General features: G+C 35.1%; 2 protein-coding genes across 2 annotated transcripts; one reads left to right on the forward strand and one right to left on the reverse strand.

Annotated features, from left to right (window-relative positions):
* Positions 1-6,147: 6,147 nt before the first annotated feature.
* Positions 6,148-11,623, reverse strand: perp (p53 apoptosis effector related to pmp22). The gene is made up of 3 exons (XM_057342670.1): positions 11,352-11,623; positions 9,107-9,247; positions 6,148-7,282 (listed from the first exon to the last, which is right to left on the reverse strand). Exons 1-3 carry the CDS (start codon positions 11,554-11,556, stop codon positions 7,071-7,073), a joined length of 558 nt encoding a protein of 185 aa, XP_057198653.1. The 5' UTR covers positions 11,557-11,623; the 3' UTR covers positions 6,148-7,070.
* Positions 11,624-16,621: 4,998 nt separating this feature from the next.
* psmb1 (proteasome 20S subunit beta 1) lies at positions 16,622-18,958 on the forward strand. Its single transcript, XM_057342158.1, has 6 exons — positions 16,622-16,778; positions 17,490-17,597; positions 17,717-17,798; positions 18,003-18,132; positions 18,239-18,345; positions 18,661-18,958. Exons 1-6 carry the CDS (start codon positions 16,681-16,683, stop codon positions 18,844-18,846), a joined length of 711 nt encoding a protein of 236 aa, XP_057198141.1. The 5' UTR covers positions 16,622-16,680; the 3' UTR covers positions 18,847-18,958.
* The last annotated feature ends 334 nt before the right edge of the window (positions 18,959-19,292 follow it).

Genomic DNA, 19,292 nt, shown 5'->3' on the forward strand with positions numbered 1-19,292 from the left:
ATAAGTTATTTTTACACACACATATATATATATATTTATAAAACAGTCAGTTCTGGTCCTTGATTCTGATTGATTGAGCCGAGTTCTAAGCCATTATAAAATACCCCGATGTACAGTATAACTACTGACCGCATTGTATAGCCTAAATATCACCTTATTTACTTTATTTTATGAAACCTGGCTACGCAACAGTTTCACATCATGCCACAACACCCTTAACTCATATAAAATGCACTGTAACCCACTTCTACTTGGGGCTTATTGCTTTAATACACACATTCCCTAGCTGGATTTTCAAGCTTCCTTGAGTGACAGAATCTAAAACATCAGACTGCCAAGCCAGGAAAGGAAAAGGGAAACAAAAGCTGAATGGCGGTGGGTACAAGGTGTCTGTGATGTATTTGTTGGTACACTCAGAATAAATTGTCTACATTCTTTTCTAGAGGAATGGTTTGGGAATTCCGAGTGTTCATTTTATGTCTGACTATCCCTTGAGTCATCTGTGTTCATGAGGAAATCTTCCAAAGATGATTTGTCACCTCAGGTGCATTCCAGAATAGTTTCCTGAAGGCCGTAGGTTGAGACACCTATAGCAACTACAGCTGTTTTTGTTACTGTTGTAAGACCTTCAAATAATTCCACATTATGCTGTTAAGAGAAGTGAATGTACTGAGTGTATTGGAACAATGGATAGAAAGTATTTGATAGAAATCCAATCACTATAGTCTTTTAGGTTTAGGTTTATTTCTTATATAGCACATTTTTACTGCCACTAGGACAGCCCAAAGTGCTGTACAATATATCCAATAACCATAAAACAAAAAAGAACACATTACAAAGTTTACTGCCACAATATTATTATTGATTAATCAGTTGATTTGATATATTAGATAAAAACATGACACATTCAATTTATAGTGCCTCTATTCAATAACTTGTGTTTTTTTCAGAACCAAGCATCTTCTAACTCCTTGATCCCATGTGTCAATTTCAGCAAACAAAACTGAAAGTTTGTCACGTGCCATGAGAGTGATATAAAAGGTGTGATTTGCATGATCACGTCATGTTTTGAGCCCTCTGGTGCCCTTATGTGCATGTGCTGACTCATTCTCCAACAGCGATCTATAGGATGGATCCCGTAAATGTAATCATAATTCAGTTCTGATTTAAGCATGCCCACAAAACTGGAGTTCAGGGGGTAGCCCCCGGCAAAACTACAGTCTCGTGTTCGAGTGAAGTTAAAGTTAAAGTGAATAAGACAAAGTGGGGGTGCGGACTCTAAGAAGCTAAAGGAAACATTCATGGTTCAAGGGGAAATCTTTATTTTTTTCAGGTGTTTTTTTTTCTTTTCAGTAAATTCTTGTTTTGACTGATGATTCAGAAAAAACACTCACCCCCTTATGCTGAAGAGTACTGTAAGACAATAGTCTTAAAGGGATACTTTACCCCAAAATGAAAATTCTGTCATCATTGACTCACCTTCGAGTTGTTCCAAATCTGTATAAGTTTGTTTGTTCTGCTGAACACAGAGAAAGATATTTGGAAGAATGCTTATAACCAAACAGATCTCACCCCCATTGACTCCCATAATAGGAAAAATTACTTTATCATTTTTTTTGTTCTGTTGAACACAAAAGAAGACATTTTGAAGAATGTAGGACAACAAACAGTTCTGGGACACTTTTGACTACCATTGTATTTTTTCCTACTATGGGAGTCAATGGGGGCAAAATCTGTCTGGTTATAAGCATTCTTCCAAATATCTGTTTATCAGAACAAAGACATTTATACAGAGTTGGATCAACTCAAAGGTGAGTAAATGATGACAGAATTTTCATTGTTGGGTGAACTATCCCTTTAAAAGTAGAATGCTTTGGTTTCGTAGACCTAATAGTAAATTCATTAAACCTATTCGTAGTAGCTATTGTTCTAAATGTTTACAACTCTTTATTTTATAGAAATGATACTCATTTTACCATGTATTTGTATCTGATTGCATCTTTGCTAAACTTTAAAACTGATACAATATGTTGAATACTTCCAATTGTCCAAAAAATCCATTCAACCCAGGACTATTTAAAAAGAGATGGTGAATGTAACTAGATATAGTGTGAAAAACTTAAACGAAATTGTAACCACTCACTGGACTTTTTCCAAAAATCTTGGATCATATGTTACAATCTGTATCGTTAGTTCCTTCATTATGAATTTAAATGAGCGCCTCTGCACTCTGTACACAATCTTCTTCTATTATCTGTATCCAAATACTAACCATAAACGGATAGTTCACCCAATAATAAAAATTCGCCCTTATTCAAAATCTGTATGACTGTGGAATGCAAAAATAACATAATTTGAGAAATTTCATCCATACAATGTAAGTCAATGGGAGGTCAATGTTGTTAGCTTACGAACGTTGTTTAAAATATCTTTTGTGTTCTGCAGAAGAAAGTCATGCAGGTTTGAAACGACATGAGAGTGACTGAATTGCACAAGCGATAACCTTACTACTTGCATAAGTAAAGGGGAAATGTAAAGAACAAATCGTCCCTGCATGGCACACGTGGTAAGGAAATGCCCCACGTGAGAAGTATGTGCCAAAGTTGAATAACCCTGCGTTCCATTCCGAAGTGATCATCCCTATGCCCTACTCCATTCGAAGATATCGGTGTGTAAACTCTAGAAAGAAAAACGCAATTGTATCTCTTAATCTGTGCGTTTAAAATTTACTTTGCAAAAGAAGCAATCAAAACCATCGTCCTCTCTTTATTTGGCGTTTTTATGGCGTCCCCTTCCCGAAGGGCAAAATATCCGGTTTGGAATCTGAAACGTAAGTGTCTCTGAAACGAATCATTCTTCCAAAACAACAAGAGAAAACACAATGAGATAGAGATTTGCTGCCATCTAGTGGTGCAAAATGTACATTTGGACGATAAACAGCTTTGACCGATGAACTCTACGATTCTGTGTATCGCTTCGCATCACCTTTACATTCTGTTGCTGTTCACGGTCGGCCAGAGACTATTTTGTCCAGCGGAACGAAGGCTTTTAAGTGATTTTTTTCATATAAGTTGCAACTTGCATTGATACATTTTTTTAATCAACATTTGTTAAAGATAACTAACATTAAACACACAGAGCTCTATTTTAGGAAGCATTTTACATGTACAGTTAAATAAATAATAATTTAACATAAATAATGTTATAAGGTTAATGTTTTAAATAGGGCTGTCAACGTTAACGCGTTAACGCATGCGATTAATTTTTTCAAATTAACGCGTGAGAAAATATTTATCGCAATTAACGCAGCATCCGTTTGTTTTGACATCCTTTGTCTAGCGTTACATTATGTAATCACGCTCTTATTCGTGTACAGACTTTTAAACCACTTAAGCGCGATTTGAAACAGTTGCTTTGACGCGTTCAATGAAGATAGACAGCTTCTAAACTGTGGGACGCGGCAAAACGCAACGCGAGGTCCAGTCTGGTGTAAACAGTCACCTGCTAAGGGCTGCGTCGGTGAATCTCTGTCAGACAGCGCATCCGTGTTAAGTTCTCTTTCGTGCTTGAATGGATAAAACCAAACAAGATTATGTCAGAAAGCCAGTTTTGTCTAGCATTTTCTTAAGCACAGACTTCAAAATGTAAAATAAAATCTTAAATGAATGCAAAGAGTTGTGAAAATGGGAGTGCAGTGACGGTCAGATCTGCGAACTGAGACAGCTCTTAAAGGGGCCACGTTCTTAAACGTGCTGCTGTGACTCCTGTCACTAATGTTAATCAAAGAACAAAATAAAAGAAGAAATCAATGTGATTTTGTAGCTTTAATGAGAATTCTTCTGCATTTAATTTATAATTTAGCATTAATAAAGACTGTAAAGTGTCCTTCAATTCCTGTATGTTTCCTACATGAGCTCTCAATTATACTGTTGAATGGCTATAATTCATGTTAAAATAATCAATTTAATAGAGACATCAGTTACAGTACTAATATCAAAATGCTAGCTTTCATAAAATGATGCTGTTAAAGAAATATGTTGTTTCTACATCAATTTGAAGATTAAATGTGAAATTATTAAAATGTAAAAGTATATTTTAAAATATAATAGTTATGTGCGATTAATCGTGATTAATCACAGAAAAATGTGTGATTAATCCGATTAATTTTTTTAATCGATTGACAGCACTAGTTTTAAATATCAACGTAAGTTAGTAATATGAACTGTATGGTGGCCGAAAGGGATCCCTGCGCTCGGAGGGAAACGCATACAAATTAGACAAATACACCAGCAAATCAAGAATGCTTTTACTAAAAGCGCCAGCAGGTGGCAACAACAAGTCAATGTCTTTATCATAGGCCTTGGCGAACTAACGATTAGTCTTGAGACTAACGATTGATACGCAAATGCCAATTATCTATTTTAGAAATTTAAAATGAACTAATTTAAATTTTAAAATCTTTATTTGTTGCTTAACAGTGGCAGGACTGTTCAGTAACAAATACCCTAGTTTGAGAGATGGAGTATTACGGCCAAATGAATGCAAACAAATCTTCCTGCCGACTGGGGGTGTTTTAATTATTTTTACTTAAAAGATTCCCATTTGTGGGATGTTTTCGTCGATTGTTGGTCAGTTTACATGTCAGTCAGCTCTACTAACCTCAGTGGGCGGATCCTACAAGAAGTGAATGACCAATGACAATAACTCTCTAATGCCACTAGGTATGGTTATAAAAACATTTGTGGCTTAAGTCCATATATATATATATATATATATATATACCTATGTTTGAGCCCCGGTAGAGTTTTCATTCATATTAAAGTTAAAAAAGGTTTTCTATTTCATATTTCTTAGAAGTCCTATTCATAATACAATTAAAAAGATAAAAATGAATGAACCTTGAATTTGAAACAGTACAGTAAAAGAAACAGACTGAAAAAAAATAATACCAAATTATAGGCTTTTTAATCACTTTTGATGCGGTAAATGATAGGCTTTTTAATCACTTTTGATACGGTTTTATAAAAACACTACTGCACGGTTTCATAGACGAGGCCTAGCCTAAGTCAGGACTATGCCTTAGTTAATTTAGGCTATTTAAGTCGCTTTTATTAAAATGCCTTAGAAACAACATTACCGATGTGCATCTTGAGACAAAACAATGGCACTGACATATTTTAAGATATGTCAGGGCAAGATATTTTCAGTTAAGACAGCTCAAAATTCCTTTTAGTCTGGGACTAGCCTTAAGCCTTGTCTGTGAAACCGGGGCTACATGTATTAACACTACACTGCGAGAATGCTTAATGTGTTCATAATAATAAAAATCACAATAAACAATTATTCTGTCAAGAAAATCATTGCATTAGGTACTTACTGTATGAAAGGTGAAGTATGTAACTTGTTAAAACAATCCAGTATAAGATGCAGAGACAACTATAATTCACTTAAAGTATATTTTTGAGCTGATTGCCTAGGAAAGTGTAAAAACTGTATGGTCTAATTTAAATAGTGCCTAAATTTAGTACACTTGAAACACTTGACATATAAACAACATGCTGAAAGTAAGACCTATAAAAGCAATGTTTTCTGGGCATTGCGAGAGTCTCTTTAAAACCTATGAGAGATGTGATAAAAATATAGACACGGAAACATTATGTTTTTGTTCGTCTGACCTGTTAACACAAACATTTGCTCCATGTACCAGATGTTTGTTGAGAAAGCCTCACATTGTGAACGGTATGTGACAAAGCAGGTGTGTCTCTTCAGGCATGTTCATTACACACCTTCATTTTCCTCTATGACTCATATTTTTCAGCGGAAAATAAACACCTCTATACAGAATGAAAGATTTTTTTCAGTTTGAACTTACATTTGTCACACTGTAAGAGATAAATATATGAAAAGTAGACTATAATTTAACATTAGGTAGCACATTTCTTTATTTTCTGCTATTGTCCAAGATTGTTTTTTTTTAGGGCAATGTGGGATTCATATGTACAGGCTTCATTAAACAGATAATGATGCCACAATGACAATAATTCATTATTGGCTGGTTTCACAGACGAGGCTTAAGGCTAGTCCCAGACCAAAATGATGGTTTGAACGGTCTTAACTGAAAAATAAGCTTCTTTCTTACACATGCAATGCCTTCTTCACAGAACAAATTTTTTTTTTATTGAAGACTTGAAGACCATTACACAATCCTCAAAACAATTGAAACATCTAATCAGAATCTACCAAAACACATCTAAAAAAACTACAATCTTAGCAGACTAAAGTTGACTTAATATCACCTTCTGGTGGCATTTCTTTTCAATAAAAGCACCAATCCTCAACCAGATACTCACTTTAAGATGCAAATTAAGGAACATACAATAACACACTTTTGTTAAAACAGAAAAAAAACTACTGTTATTGCTGCATTTATATCACTATGGTAAACTCTTACACCCTGTCTACACCAGACCTCTAATTATAATGGGTTCTATTGCCTTTTGTCACATCATGCCGCTCTAGTGTGGTGTAGACAGGGTGTCAGTGAAAATCTTTATCTTTAACAGACCACACACATTTTTTTACAGAAAGTGTTCAATCAAGTATGCATATGGCCATCATAATAAACAAATAAGGGCCGACATGGAATGACAAGACGAGCAAGTACATAAACAATAAAAATCTTGTCTTAATGCTGGTATGTAGAGATGTTCAAAAAATGTACAAATACCAAAAAACAGTCATACATTACATTCCAGTGTTCATGAAGTAAGTACTACGTAATGCAACAAAACCTACACATACTTTTCCAGTTCGTGAATACACATTGTTAGTCCTCCTAATATATTTACATCTAATGTGCATGCAACAGCTTTTTTTATCATAAAATTCTAATTAAAATAAAGCAAAAGGTAAATGCATTAGCCCCCGAGAGTAAGGAACAAAGCCAAAAACAGTCTGACACCCCTTAGAGTCAGTGAAGTCCTATAAAAATGGTTTTGGTGATCAATGAGCATTAGCATTTAGGCCAGAGGCTAAACAGTCCTTGAAGAGTTGCAATCAAATAAGGGTTTTTAAGCAGAGGTGTAGAGATATTTCACTTTTGTATTGTCGGAGAGGTTATCCTCATAATTGGGCAGACAGCAGAAGAGGATTCCACATCCCAGCATCAGGATGGTAGCGCCCCAGCCAAACCCATATGCCCAGGTGTAGTCATAATAACCTTCATAGATCAGCTCATTGAACTTGATCGGGTAGATGATCAGAGCAATTATCTGGACGATTACTGTAAAGAGAGATAAATCTAACAGTCACATAACACCACAACAGAGAAAAAAATCCATCTGCATCACATCATAATCCAAAGCATATCATAGAAATTAAGATTTTAAACTAAATTCAGTTGCAAAGGTTGCGAATTTGTACAAACTTAAAAATGTATAAATGTCAGATTGATTTGTTAACATTAGTTAAGTGCTTGGTTAAAGTGAACTAACAATAAACAATAGCACATTAATAATTTGCTCATTGTTAATGTCAACATTTACTAATTGTTTCAATAAAAACTAGCTAATGCACAATAAACCAACATAAACATACCAGGGACAACCGAATTAGAAAAACTGAATTAGTATTAACAAGGATTAGTGAATGCTGTAAAATATCTTGCTCGATATAACTAATGTAAACAAACAGAACCTCTTTGTAAAGTGATACAAAAACATTTAAAAATGTACTTAATTCTGCTTTCACAGTTTTGAGAAAGTAAACAAATAATTTAATTAATTTTTTAATGTTCAACACCTAATTTTGTTTTTGCTCAACCGAACACATGGCTCATGCCCTGTGGGAAGACAGTGGTTTTGAATTGACATGTGAGTGAGGACCAAGCCCTGTTTGGGTGTGTCGGACATTTTTTTCACAGGCTTGTGTCTGACGCTTCCAGCAACATTGCGATGTTAATTATTCAGAATAAACTAATGCTCAAACAGGCACAGTTCACAGAGGGTGAAGGAACCCTTCAGTTCCTAGCACTTGCCATTTTCTGAAACGCGCATGGAAATGCCAGTATAAACAAGGATAGTTTTTTGTTTAAAAAACAAAGATCAGACTCCGTTTTCATAATGAAACTGAAATCTGATTTAATAAAAAAAAAAATTACATTTGCAACAACAACAAGAGTCAATTGCGTACTGATGATGTCACGTGAAATCAGACAGGAGAGGCTAAGATCCTCTTAACTTATAAGTGATATGAGAGATAGGAATCAGTCCTTTCACAAGAGCTAACGTTCACACCTGAAAACCAGTGAGAGGACGGGGAGGGATAAACATGCTGTCTGCGCTGGATCTCATGGCAACACCCAAACAAAAACACAATTAGCATGGGTGCTGTAACCAAAACCTTATATCTCTAAGAAATGAAATATCAAAGTAATGGTATGTGATGAAAGATTTTTTACTGTTTTACAGAACAGTTAAATAATAATCTTGTTTTGGATCATCCAAGTGTGAATTTTTATTTTTGTTTGAAACCTCACGGATGCAAACAAAGATTAAAAATATATAAAATTAAGCTTGTAACAGAAGTTTAGTAACAGTTAGTAACAATCGCCGTGGTTGAACATTCTGTGAATATGGCGTATAATTTAATAACAGTAAGTAAACGATGACTATCTCTTTCCTATAATAAGAAGTTGTTCCTCGTCCTGACTTGTTTGAGACATGCCCTGTTCTGCATTTTCACATCACCTTTTATGTCTCTCTCATGTTAATAACGTAAAAAGCATGCCTGCCCACATGTGCATCATAATTTCCCCCAGGTTTACGCCCATATATTTGGAAACCGTTCAAATCATTCAAAGGGAGGAAAAGGACCTTCCTGTGAACTGTTTTCATTGTAACTTCCTTAGAAAGAGATTGGTTCAAAGCCCACGCTGTACATTTCTGATGCCATGAAATGTGAAGTGTTTTCTCAAGGAAAACCGGATGAAAGGTGGCACATACAAACAGTAATTGTGCAAAGGTGACATAATTGGACACCAACTGTGATTGTTTTGTCATTTTTTGTCACCTAAAATACAACTCATCACAAAATGAGAAACTCTTACCAGCTAAAATGAGAAGACCTCCTATTAATGGAAGCAGAGGGATGTTGAGACTACAGCAAAGAGCGACAACAGAGATGATAAAGGCGATGATGAGGATGATGAGGCCGATGATCATGAGAGCAGCGACTGCCTGTGCCCATGCTGAAAAAAACACAAAAACAACAACACTGCTTATTCTATCACTCCTATAACAGTAACAACTATTATAAAACTTTGGGGACGTCAGGTGTGGTTTTAACACTGGTACAAACATACAAACAGATACACTTGTTTTAAAGAAATGCAAATTTAAGACTACTTATATTTTCCACCTTTTGTACACTGTAAAATATGCCAAAACAACACACTAAAGATAATTATACTTGAGTTGATATAGAGCATGAACAACTGCATGATACACAGCTCATTTAAATTATATTTCCATGCGTACGTTACATTAAATTCTTACAGTATATTACATTCAAGCAAAATGTTAAAACCGAATATTAAATTATACAGAGATCAATTATTGACAGATATTTACAACAAACACTACTAGTATACACAGATGATACTCAGCAGCTTTTGAACTGCATCCCCTCTAACAAGCATCCCTTTCTGATTCAGATGCGTCATTCGGTTTATCCCTTCATTTTTTGACCTGACAACAGTAGTAAGGGATGTTTTAGTAACATTGGGATAGGGAATATAGTTTATGAAAAGTAGCAGTTTGCAAATCAAGTAGCATGTAACCTGTTGAACCAGTTATTGAATCGGTTCATGTCAAGAGAGACAACTGACGGCTTTACAAGCAGGTTAGAAACCTCTAGGCATCAACTGCTATTATCTTCTGTTTGTCGTCAAAGTAAAAGCCTTCTCTCCACTGCCAATTGAGTATTATTTTCAGTTTAACTTAGCAGTAGTTGTCTGTCTATATCCTGAACGCAACTGTTGTTTACAAATAGACGTTCCCATCTAAACGTTTCACATTTTAGTCTTACACATATGACACAGGCTTTACTATTTTCCTGCTTAGCACAAGGTTCATTCGAAAAGCATAAAATATCGCTTTCATGTTGTTGGGCCCTAACTTAGGTTACAGTTGTTTCAGATAATAAAAGTGTGTAACCACAGGTTTGCGAACACATTGTAAAACCGACACGACAGAAACCACTCATGGCTGAGACATGTTATGATTTGAAATGGACTCATGCCAGAAAAATACAGTCATCAATCCGACGCAACCACACCCTTCACCTCTCCCAGCAGGCCTACACCTTATGAAACACCGGGTGGGGCAGTACTCAGAAAAAAAAACACATTCCTCTATTGAGCTTGTGTTGTCTCTCCGAGCAGCAGTGAAACCGATTCCACGCTGAGTGAAACTAGTTAATGAATAACCAGCAGTTTTATAACATGTGGTTGAAATTTGCTTCATTGTATTTATTCTGGGCCTTTGAAGTTTATGTTGGCCAATAAAGTGAAGGTAATGATATTAAACTGGTCATTTAACCCATGACTACATTTCTTACTTTCTCCAGTTATTCTGTTTTTAGCTGTTCAGCTAGGTGAGTTAACACATTTCTTTACCAAAGTATCACTTTCAGAGACACTGTATCAATATTTGATAATGACTATAGATTCATTATAATTCACAAGTTTACAAAACACTTAAAACACTACAGCCTAACATGAAACAAGCTAACAGCCTAAAATAAAATGACTAAATATTTAAATAGTTAGAATATGCATTTAAACGCATGTTTAAATTTGCCAATTTTAAAAGGATTTTCGTTTTATTGTTACATTAATCTATTGATATTTTATAATCTATTTAGGTGCAATCTCAATTGGAGCCTAGTCTTCCATAATACATGTGCACATTAATTTGCAAGTGTATTTTAGGTCAAAATACATAATTATTATAAATATATATTTATAGAGTTACAAATTTATTTAGGTTAAGTGGGCTTAACGACCTGTGTGAAAAACAGGTTTAACTGTCCTCTTTGTTTACACTGTGGCATAATATTAATTTACATATACTAGTTCTTTAAACTTCACTGTAAAATTCACAACAAAGATAAACACTAAGATTAGCCTTTGAATAATAAATAATCGAACTAAACCTTTAATCATTTTAAAAGCGTAAACACTGAGCAAAATTACCAAACAAATCGTCATCTTCTGCTTTGGGATCCGTTTTTGTAAAAAGATGGCTCGCGCGTAAATCTATAAACTGGGATTAAGGTGTTGTAATACTCACAAAACTCCATGAGAGACCTGCAGTCCCACTGATCCTTGCTGCGTCGACATTGTTGCCACATACTGGCGTAGTGGGTTTTGGCGTCCTCGTCCTCCACCCATCCGGACTGCGCTGCGATGGCAATAATGTCAAAAATAATGGCAAAAAGCAGCAGGAGAGGCAGAATCCACCTGCATCGCGGATAAGCGATTCCACAGCGAAACATTTTGACTAATGTGTGTTGTGTAAGCGAAGTGAAAGGAGCTTTAAATGTTTTAGGCACAAGTTTCTTTCTTAACTCTCCCGGAGCTCCACCCTCTGAAACCTGATCTGGAGTGACTCCACCTGTTCATTGGCCTGTGCCTTTCCTGGAAAACAATGCATTACTTTGTTTTCCTCTGTAGAATTGAAACAACGCTTTACAATAATTTACCATTATATTTCTACAGTTATTATTAAATGTCTGTGTACTAAAATAAAAATTTATGACATTTCTGTGAGATTTCTGATCTGTAATCACTATTACAGCGATTAATTTATGCACTTATTATATATTCCCTATTTCAGACTAAATGATTTTGCAATAAATCTGTCCAAGGTAACATTAATCAGAGTGTCTTTCGATTATTTACAAAAACTCAGAATGAAGATAAAATAGCCAGATTAATAGAAATTTCTATTAATAAAAAGCCCCAAAAATGAAAATTCTGTCATCATTAACTCGCACTGAAGTTGTTCCAAACCTAAATTTCTTTGTTCTGATGAACACAAAGAAAGATATTTGGAAACGGACATTTTTGGAACATCATTGACAGTCATAGTAGGAAAAATTAGGCTATTGTATCTTTTTTTGTTGTTCTGTTGAAAACAAAATGAGATATTTTGAAGAATGTAGGAAGGCAACAGTTCTAGGTGCCCTAGAACTACAATTGACAACTATTTTATTTTTTCCTGCTATGGTTGATGTCCCAGAAATGTCAATTGCTGACATTCTTCTAAATATCTTTGTGTTCAACAGGACAAAGAAATGTATACAGATTTGGAACAACTTGGGGGGGGATTCATGACAAAAGTTTCATTTTTGGGCGAGTATGTTTTTTGGTCCTTTTCCCTCATAGTTCTATATTTAAAAAGATAAGCATTGCATTCATTCATAGCAATGCATTCATACAGTAGCTTTGTTTCGATTTACAATGTTTGTTAATGTAAAGTGTGTGTTCAGTTTAGCCTACCTGGTGGATATCGGATGAAGTTACAAGCCCATCTTGGACATATTCAGATGGCTGTTGTTGGTTGGCTTGCCATGGTAGAAATCTTTCTACTGTATAAACTTGATTTGAGTCTCAGGTTTGTCCCTGTGTTGGTTTTGACTCTATGTTACTCTTAAAAACGTCTTATGAATTCATATTATGAATATTAAATCAAATGTATATTTAATCTTAATAATATGAAATCATATTTATTCTTAATAGCCTACTAATAAGATTTATTCTTTTGAACACATGCAATCATCAATTTTAGTTCTAGTTTAAACCACTACTATCACGTCAAATTTCACATCAAAACACATCAAATTTCACTGTTTAATTTTTGTGTTAAATGATTAACATAATAAAAATGTTATAAAGAATCTGCAATCTCATCCAAGACGTGTTTTATTATTTTCCCAAATGCATCCACTATGGTCCTATAATGTGATAATATCTGCTAGCATGAATCAATGGGTGTGTTTATGCCTTCACACCTCTAAGCCTTGAAACAGTCCAATTGAGAAAACATTTCAAGACAAATCATTTATCCACCCTTTAAAAAGATCAGGTAGAAACTATGGTTGTGCTTGATTTCATGTGAATCAGGGGTGATCAGTTCATGGGGTACATTGATGGGTGTGGTTACTCTATGAAGCAGGCACTTAATGTGTACAGCAGTTTTGTGTCATTTGCAAATTAAAAAATGAATTTTCAAATGAGTCAGGAAAAGCCTCCATTTTAGTACAGAGGGTAGAAGCTGCTTTCCCTTAACACTCCCTGGTTGGACAGGTTCTGTGAAGATGCCTGCAGATATTGGGGCGACACACCCAATTTATCTGAAATTGTTCACGGTACACAATGTTGTGACTGTATCTACCAAGAATTGTTAATGGATCATAAGTGACAATGCCGCATCTATGCTCAAGTATTGTAATATGCTAGTACTTAATATTTGGTAAGGCGGTGTTACTCTAATTCTATACATTGAAAGAAATGTTTGTATTATTTGTCATTTGTGTGTTGCTTTGAATTAAAAATCAATGTTTTCCCAAGACATTCCCTTGACATACCATAATATTTAGTTTGGTTGTTTATATTTCAATGTTTATGTGGTAAAATTATACAGGGCTGATAAATGATGTTACAAAGGGGACCTACACAAAAAGTATAAAATGGTGCTGTCTTTGGTAACCATTTCTGAAATGAAACCCAGGGGCATTTCTAGTCCAGCAGTCAACATATCATTAAAATGTTATTATATACTGTACGTAGTCAACATTCACTGAAAAATTCAGAAACATCAGAAAAACTTAATATATGACAAAAGAACATTAGACACTAATCACCAATCAGGGATACTCCACCCAAAAATGAAAATTCTGTTTTAGCATTCTTCAACGGCATCTTTACCTAAAGAACAACAATGTATTTATATCACTCATGGCATACATTTCACCCGCTTTGAATGTTATCACTCGATTGATTGGGCGTTATCAGTGGTTTTCAGCTCACCTGGCAGTTTAATAGATCAGTAGTTTATGAGAATTTCTATATAAATATATAAAAAATGTTAATGAGTGGAACCTTGTAAAGTAAATAACCTGTTTAGCATACAATGTGATTATTAAAGTGGTGCCAGCACTTCTTTGAAAAGTACATTAACTACCAAACAATTATCACTGCAATTTATTAACCCTATCTTAAGGCTTTTGTCATGAATATTAGACATGATTAACTTTGTCTGAAAACGTGCTGCTGATGATCCAAGATTAAGGAGGGATAGAGTTCGGTGAATGAGCAATATGAGCAAATGCATGATGTGAACGAAAATTAATTATTCAGTTAATAGAATTGTTTAAAAAATACTGATTCACTAATGAATATAACAAACACCACATGTGATCATACAAAAATGTTTGTTGCTGGTTTCACATGTGGAATTCATATGGCTTTAATGGCACCCATTCAGTTCAGGTTATTTTTGTAACCCACATGAAGGATATTTGTGTTTATAAGTGCCTAGGGTTGCTAACTGCAGCAAAGGGAAATTAAGAGAAAATCTTGATTTTTCAAAGGAAAACAAAGGGCAGTTTTAGGAACAATCAAAATATTTGTACTGTACCACATACAGTGCAGTTCAGTGTCTGCAGTTATATGCCAGAATTAAATGCTATTTAGATGCTATAGAATTTAAATCTAAATGAAATGTGACTGCACACTGTCATGTAGGCCTATTTGTTCAATGAAAAATGCAGGCTAAATAAGCTCAACTTTAAACATTTAAAAAATAATATTATATAAATGTTGACTTTAATATGTAGTTAGGTGTCACCTTACTGCAGTTTCTTTCCACAGGCCATATTCCACTTTAAAAACATATTTGTATTTTTACTGTAATAAAATATACACTTCACAATGCCATAGAAAAACCTTTATTGTCTAAATAGTTCCACAAAGAACCTTTAACATCCGAAGAACCTTTCTGTTTCACAAAATGTTATTTATGGCAATAAAAGGTTCTTCAAATTATAGTAATAAAGATCTGGTTCTTTAAAGAACGTTTTACTAAATGTTTTTTTTGTGGAACCAAAAATGGTTCTTCTATGGCATCACTGTAAAGTACCTATACACAATTGTAGTATAGGCTACAGCAGCCACTTGCGCATCTGTAAATAACTCTGCCACATACACCATAATATATTACTTTTTAACTTTTTATCTTTTAAATTTACATATTTTTCTATTGCTTGTGTTTATGTCATGATAGCCTACTCTTAACGTGATAAAGGTACTAGCCACAACAAATTCATTGATGCATGTGCCTTGTGCACCCAAATAAAGCTTATTCTGATTACTTTAAAAATGAAGTAATTTGATAGGGTTAGGGTCAACCCTTTGCCATTCACGTTACCATAGCAACACACAATGACGAAGAGCTCTCACCGAGCACGTTCAAGCACGCACACACGTATTCATGTCAACACTAACTGTGCATACACCTTGCACAGTCATACGCTGCACATTTATCTAGATCTCTTTAGTACACACGCGTAGCTTATACGAGACAAAACTGTGGTATGGTTTTTTAACAAGGAACGCTGATTTGATAACGATTTCGTATTCGGAACAGGGGCAAGTGCAGAAAAGCCTCCCAGCAGCGCCCTCTTTCGGCTCTCTATCGCATAATACAGCCGTGATGATAATATTACAATTTAAAATATATATGTGACCCTGGACAACAAAACCAGTCTTGTGGGTCAATTTTTCGAAATTGAGATTTTTACATAATCTGAAAGCTGAATAAATAAACTTTAGATAAACCATAGATATATGAGTTGTTAGAATAGGACAATATCTGGCTGAGATACAACCGTTTAAAACTCAGGAATCTGAGAGCGCAAAAAAATCAAAATATTGAGAAAATTGCCTTTGNGCCGTGATGATAATATTACAATTTAAAATATATATTTGGTTTTCACTATCGTTGTCTTCTGTTTTGCATCTTAAGGCTTCATAATAACGATTTTTCCTTTTTTGTGCCAGTATGTGTGGAAAGAAAGCACCATGGGAACGTAATTCAAAACTAAGTAAAACGTCCAGAGAACACACAAAATGTACCACGAAAGCAGTGGATCAAAGCATAGGATAACTAAGCGTCTGCCAAATGCATAAATGTAAATTGCAAATCATTGCTAAAGATATTAGTATAAATAATCACACTATATTGTAAACCGATAATTGTGTTTAATATGTAATATACGACAGTGGTCCTGTGAGCATCTGGTAGGCAGCTTGCGTAAGGTCTGCGAGCCCGCCAAACCATTCTATAAATAGTCGCTAGCCTCAAATTTAAATCTTAATTTATTAATAATAGGTCTTAAAACAATATTTTTTCTAAAGGATAAAAAGGGACAGAGCTTCAAGGCTTTACAAGTGTCCGTAGATATGTTTCACTTTCATCTAAGCTTTCATCTAAATCCCACAAGCAGACGTCTACGTCACGTGATCGTGAACTCAGTGACGCGAGCGCACAGGAACACAAGACCTGTCAACTTCCGGTGGCCATTTTGCGGTGAGACAGCGAGTTTTGGTTGTGTTTCATGATGATTTCTGCTCAGAATTACGGTGATAAGATGAAGGAATATCACTACACAGGACCAGTGGAGCATAAATTCTCACCTTATGCTTTTAACGGAGGGTAAGAGCGACACAATTATATATAATTTACCCGAATGGCATGAGCTAGCGAACATGACGTTTCACTTCAGACTAAGTGATGCTAATGTCTTCGTGAAGTTTCTTTAATACTGAGATTTATGCCTCTGCAAGATTTCCCCTTATAAATATAATATATTTGTACTTACGTTCATTTCATGCGATTAAAATAACATCTATAAACAGCACGAGTTGATGTTAGCTTTTTAGTTCGTTTTTAGTTTCACTGTCTAAAATGTTAGTGACAATAAATGTGAGTGTGACTAAAACAAAGCATATTCATTATAAGGAGCTCACTTCTGCAATGCATAACGTTATTCCTGCTGGAAAAAAAACTGAAACTTATGAATTTAAAGGTTACAATTTGAATAACGTTGGTTTTAAATGGAAACTGTAATGGTCTTTTTTGGTAATGTTTTGGTTTCTATTGGTAGGATGTTAGCTGGCAGATGGGATGGGAACCAATAAAACCAATTAAATATGGCCCAAAACACACTAAATGAAAGAACATTTCTCATCGTTTTAATAGTAAACACCTCATAATGGTTCATACTGGCATTTGTTGTAGATACCATTAGAATTGGTCTTGTTTTTTAGCAGGGACCATTCCAAGCCTAACCAAACTCAACAGGTTAATTTTTTGTGTGAACTGTCCACCTAAGTAATAGATTTTTCGTTTAATATGATTTTACAGGACTGTGCTGGCGGTGGCTGGAGATGACTTCGCTATTGTGGCTTCAGACACACGTTTAAGTGAGGGATACACCATCCACAGCCGGGACTCCCCAAAATGCTACAAACTGTGAGTGATCTAAGTGCCCTACATTTAACATTCACATTTCATTACTGTAACTGAGTCAAAGATAAGTGCCTAATAGACAAGAAAGTTGAATGTGATCTCTCAGGTTCATTCTTATACAGGACAGACACTACTGTGCTTGGCTGCAGTGGTTTCCATGGTGACTGCTTGACGCTAACCAAAATCATTGAGGCAAGACTGAAGGTAGGTTTAAAAACAAGATACTGAATGTTTCACTTTCATCTAAGCTTTTTATTTCACAGCTAGATTGCAGCAGCAGTTTTAAAATCTTGCATTGTCATGCTTACACAGGAGTATAACTGTTACGTTTATGATGGAGTAAAACATTGATATAAATTCTAATTCTTATTACAAGTTTGCTTGCTCATGATCCTGCCTTCCTAACAGATGTACAAGCATTCAAATAACAAGACCATGACAAGTGGAGCCATTGCAGCCATGCTTTCAACAATTCTGTACGGCAGGCGCTTTTTCCCTTACTATGTGTACAACATCATTGGCGGTCTCGATGAGGAAGGTAAGTGACGATTCTGAAATGTAAGAAGACGTTTGTTGAGGTTTCTCCAGCCGAATAATAATTTTCATGATACTATATGATTATATTTGTTTTTATTTTATTCAAGGTCGAGGAGCAGTGTACAGTTTTGATCCAGTTGGATCATACCAGAGGGACAGTTACAAAGCAGGTGGCTCAGCAAGTGCAATGCTGCAGCCTCTTCTAGACAACCAGGTTAGACATTTTTATTTTTACACCCTAATCAAAATCAGTTGTATTTTCACTTTTCAAATCACTTTTTTACCTGAATTAGTAATGTACATTCCTACAAAACTACCATCATTCCATGATGGTAGTATTTGTTCTTCCTGTTGTACTTGTCATGATTATTAAGTATAGGCATATTTTTTTACTTTGTAAAATATTTTTCTTTTGTTGTAACATAATAAGCATTTTAGCAGAGCAAGTGTTGATTTTAGTTCGTTTTGCTGGTATAAGGCCTTCCAGTTGACCTTCCTCAACACTTAAATGGGTCTGTTTTGTGTTCAGATTGGATTCAAGAACATGGAGAAAGTGGAGCAGCTCCCCCTGAGCCTGGAGAAAGCTGAACAGCTGATAAAGGATGTGTTCATCTCTGCTGCTGAGAGAGATGTCTACACAGGAGATGCTCTTAAGTTATGCATCGTCACCAAGGAAGGCATTCGAGAAGAGATTATGCCACTCAGGAAAGACTGAGACACCTTCTCGGCCAAGCCATAATTAGCCTTTTTTTGTTTAACTCAGTTGCATCCTTCATTCTGCTGTTCTTTTTATATTTCTATCCAAGAATAAATACATGCCACCCGTATCAATATTGTCTTTATTCAAAATGAATGATTGTCAGTAAGAATTATAACTTGTTTTATGACATAGTATTGATAATTTAATAATAGGGTGTTTTCATGAGAAGACAGCTTTGCTGTTTGCCTATCAATTAGGACTGATGCTTTGCAAATGTTTTAGTATGTCATTTTGAAACATAACTCGCTAGTGTCTAATTCAATCTCTCACTGGGATATACAGGTAACTCGAACATCGAGTAAATATTTTAAACAACAGCTGCCCTTAAATTGCGTTAGGTACAAACACACTGACTGGTTACAGTTGCATGTGGCAAATATGGTCAGCAAAAGACGTTTAAA

Source organism: Triplophysa rosa, linkage group LG9 (genome assembly GCF_024868665.1).
Source record: "Triplophysa rosa linkage group LG9, Trosa_1v2, whole genome shotgun sequence".
Lineage (NCBI taxonomy): Eukaryota > Metazoa > Chordata > Actinopteri > Cypriniformes > Nemacheilidae > Triplophysa > Triplophysa rosa.

Excerpts from the sequence above, each read along its gene's own strand:
- perp (XM_057342670.1), bottom strand. The coding sequence starts at position 11,556 with ATGTTTCGCTGTGGAATCGCTTATCCGCGATGCAGGTGGATTCTGCCT. Across the intron at positions 9,248-11,351 it reads CAGGTCTCTCATGGAGTTTT|CATGGGCACAGGCAGTCGCT; the intron begins GTGAGTATTACA and ends TGTTTTTTTCAG. Across the intron at positions 7,283-9,106 it reads AGGTCTTCTCATTTTAGCTG|TAATCGTCCAGATAATTGCT; the intron begins GTAAGAGTTTCT and ends CTCTCTTTACAG.
- psmb1 (XM_057342158.1), top strand. The coding sequence starts at position 16,681 with ATGATGATTTCTGCTCAGAATTACGGTGATAAGATGAAGGAATATCAC. Across the intron at positions 16,779-17,489 it reads CCTTATGCTTTTAACGGAGG|GACTGTGCTGGCGGTGGCTG; the intron begins GTAAGAGCGACA and ends ATGATTTTACAG. Across the intron at positions 17,598-17,716 it reads TCCCCAAAATGCTACAAACT|GACAGACACTACTGTGCTTG; the intron begins GTGAGTGATCTA and ends ATTCTTATACAG.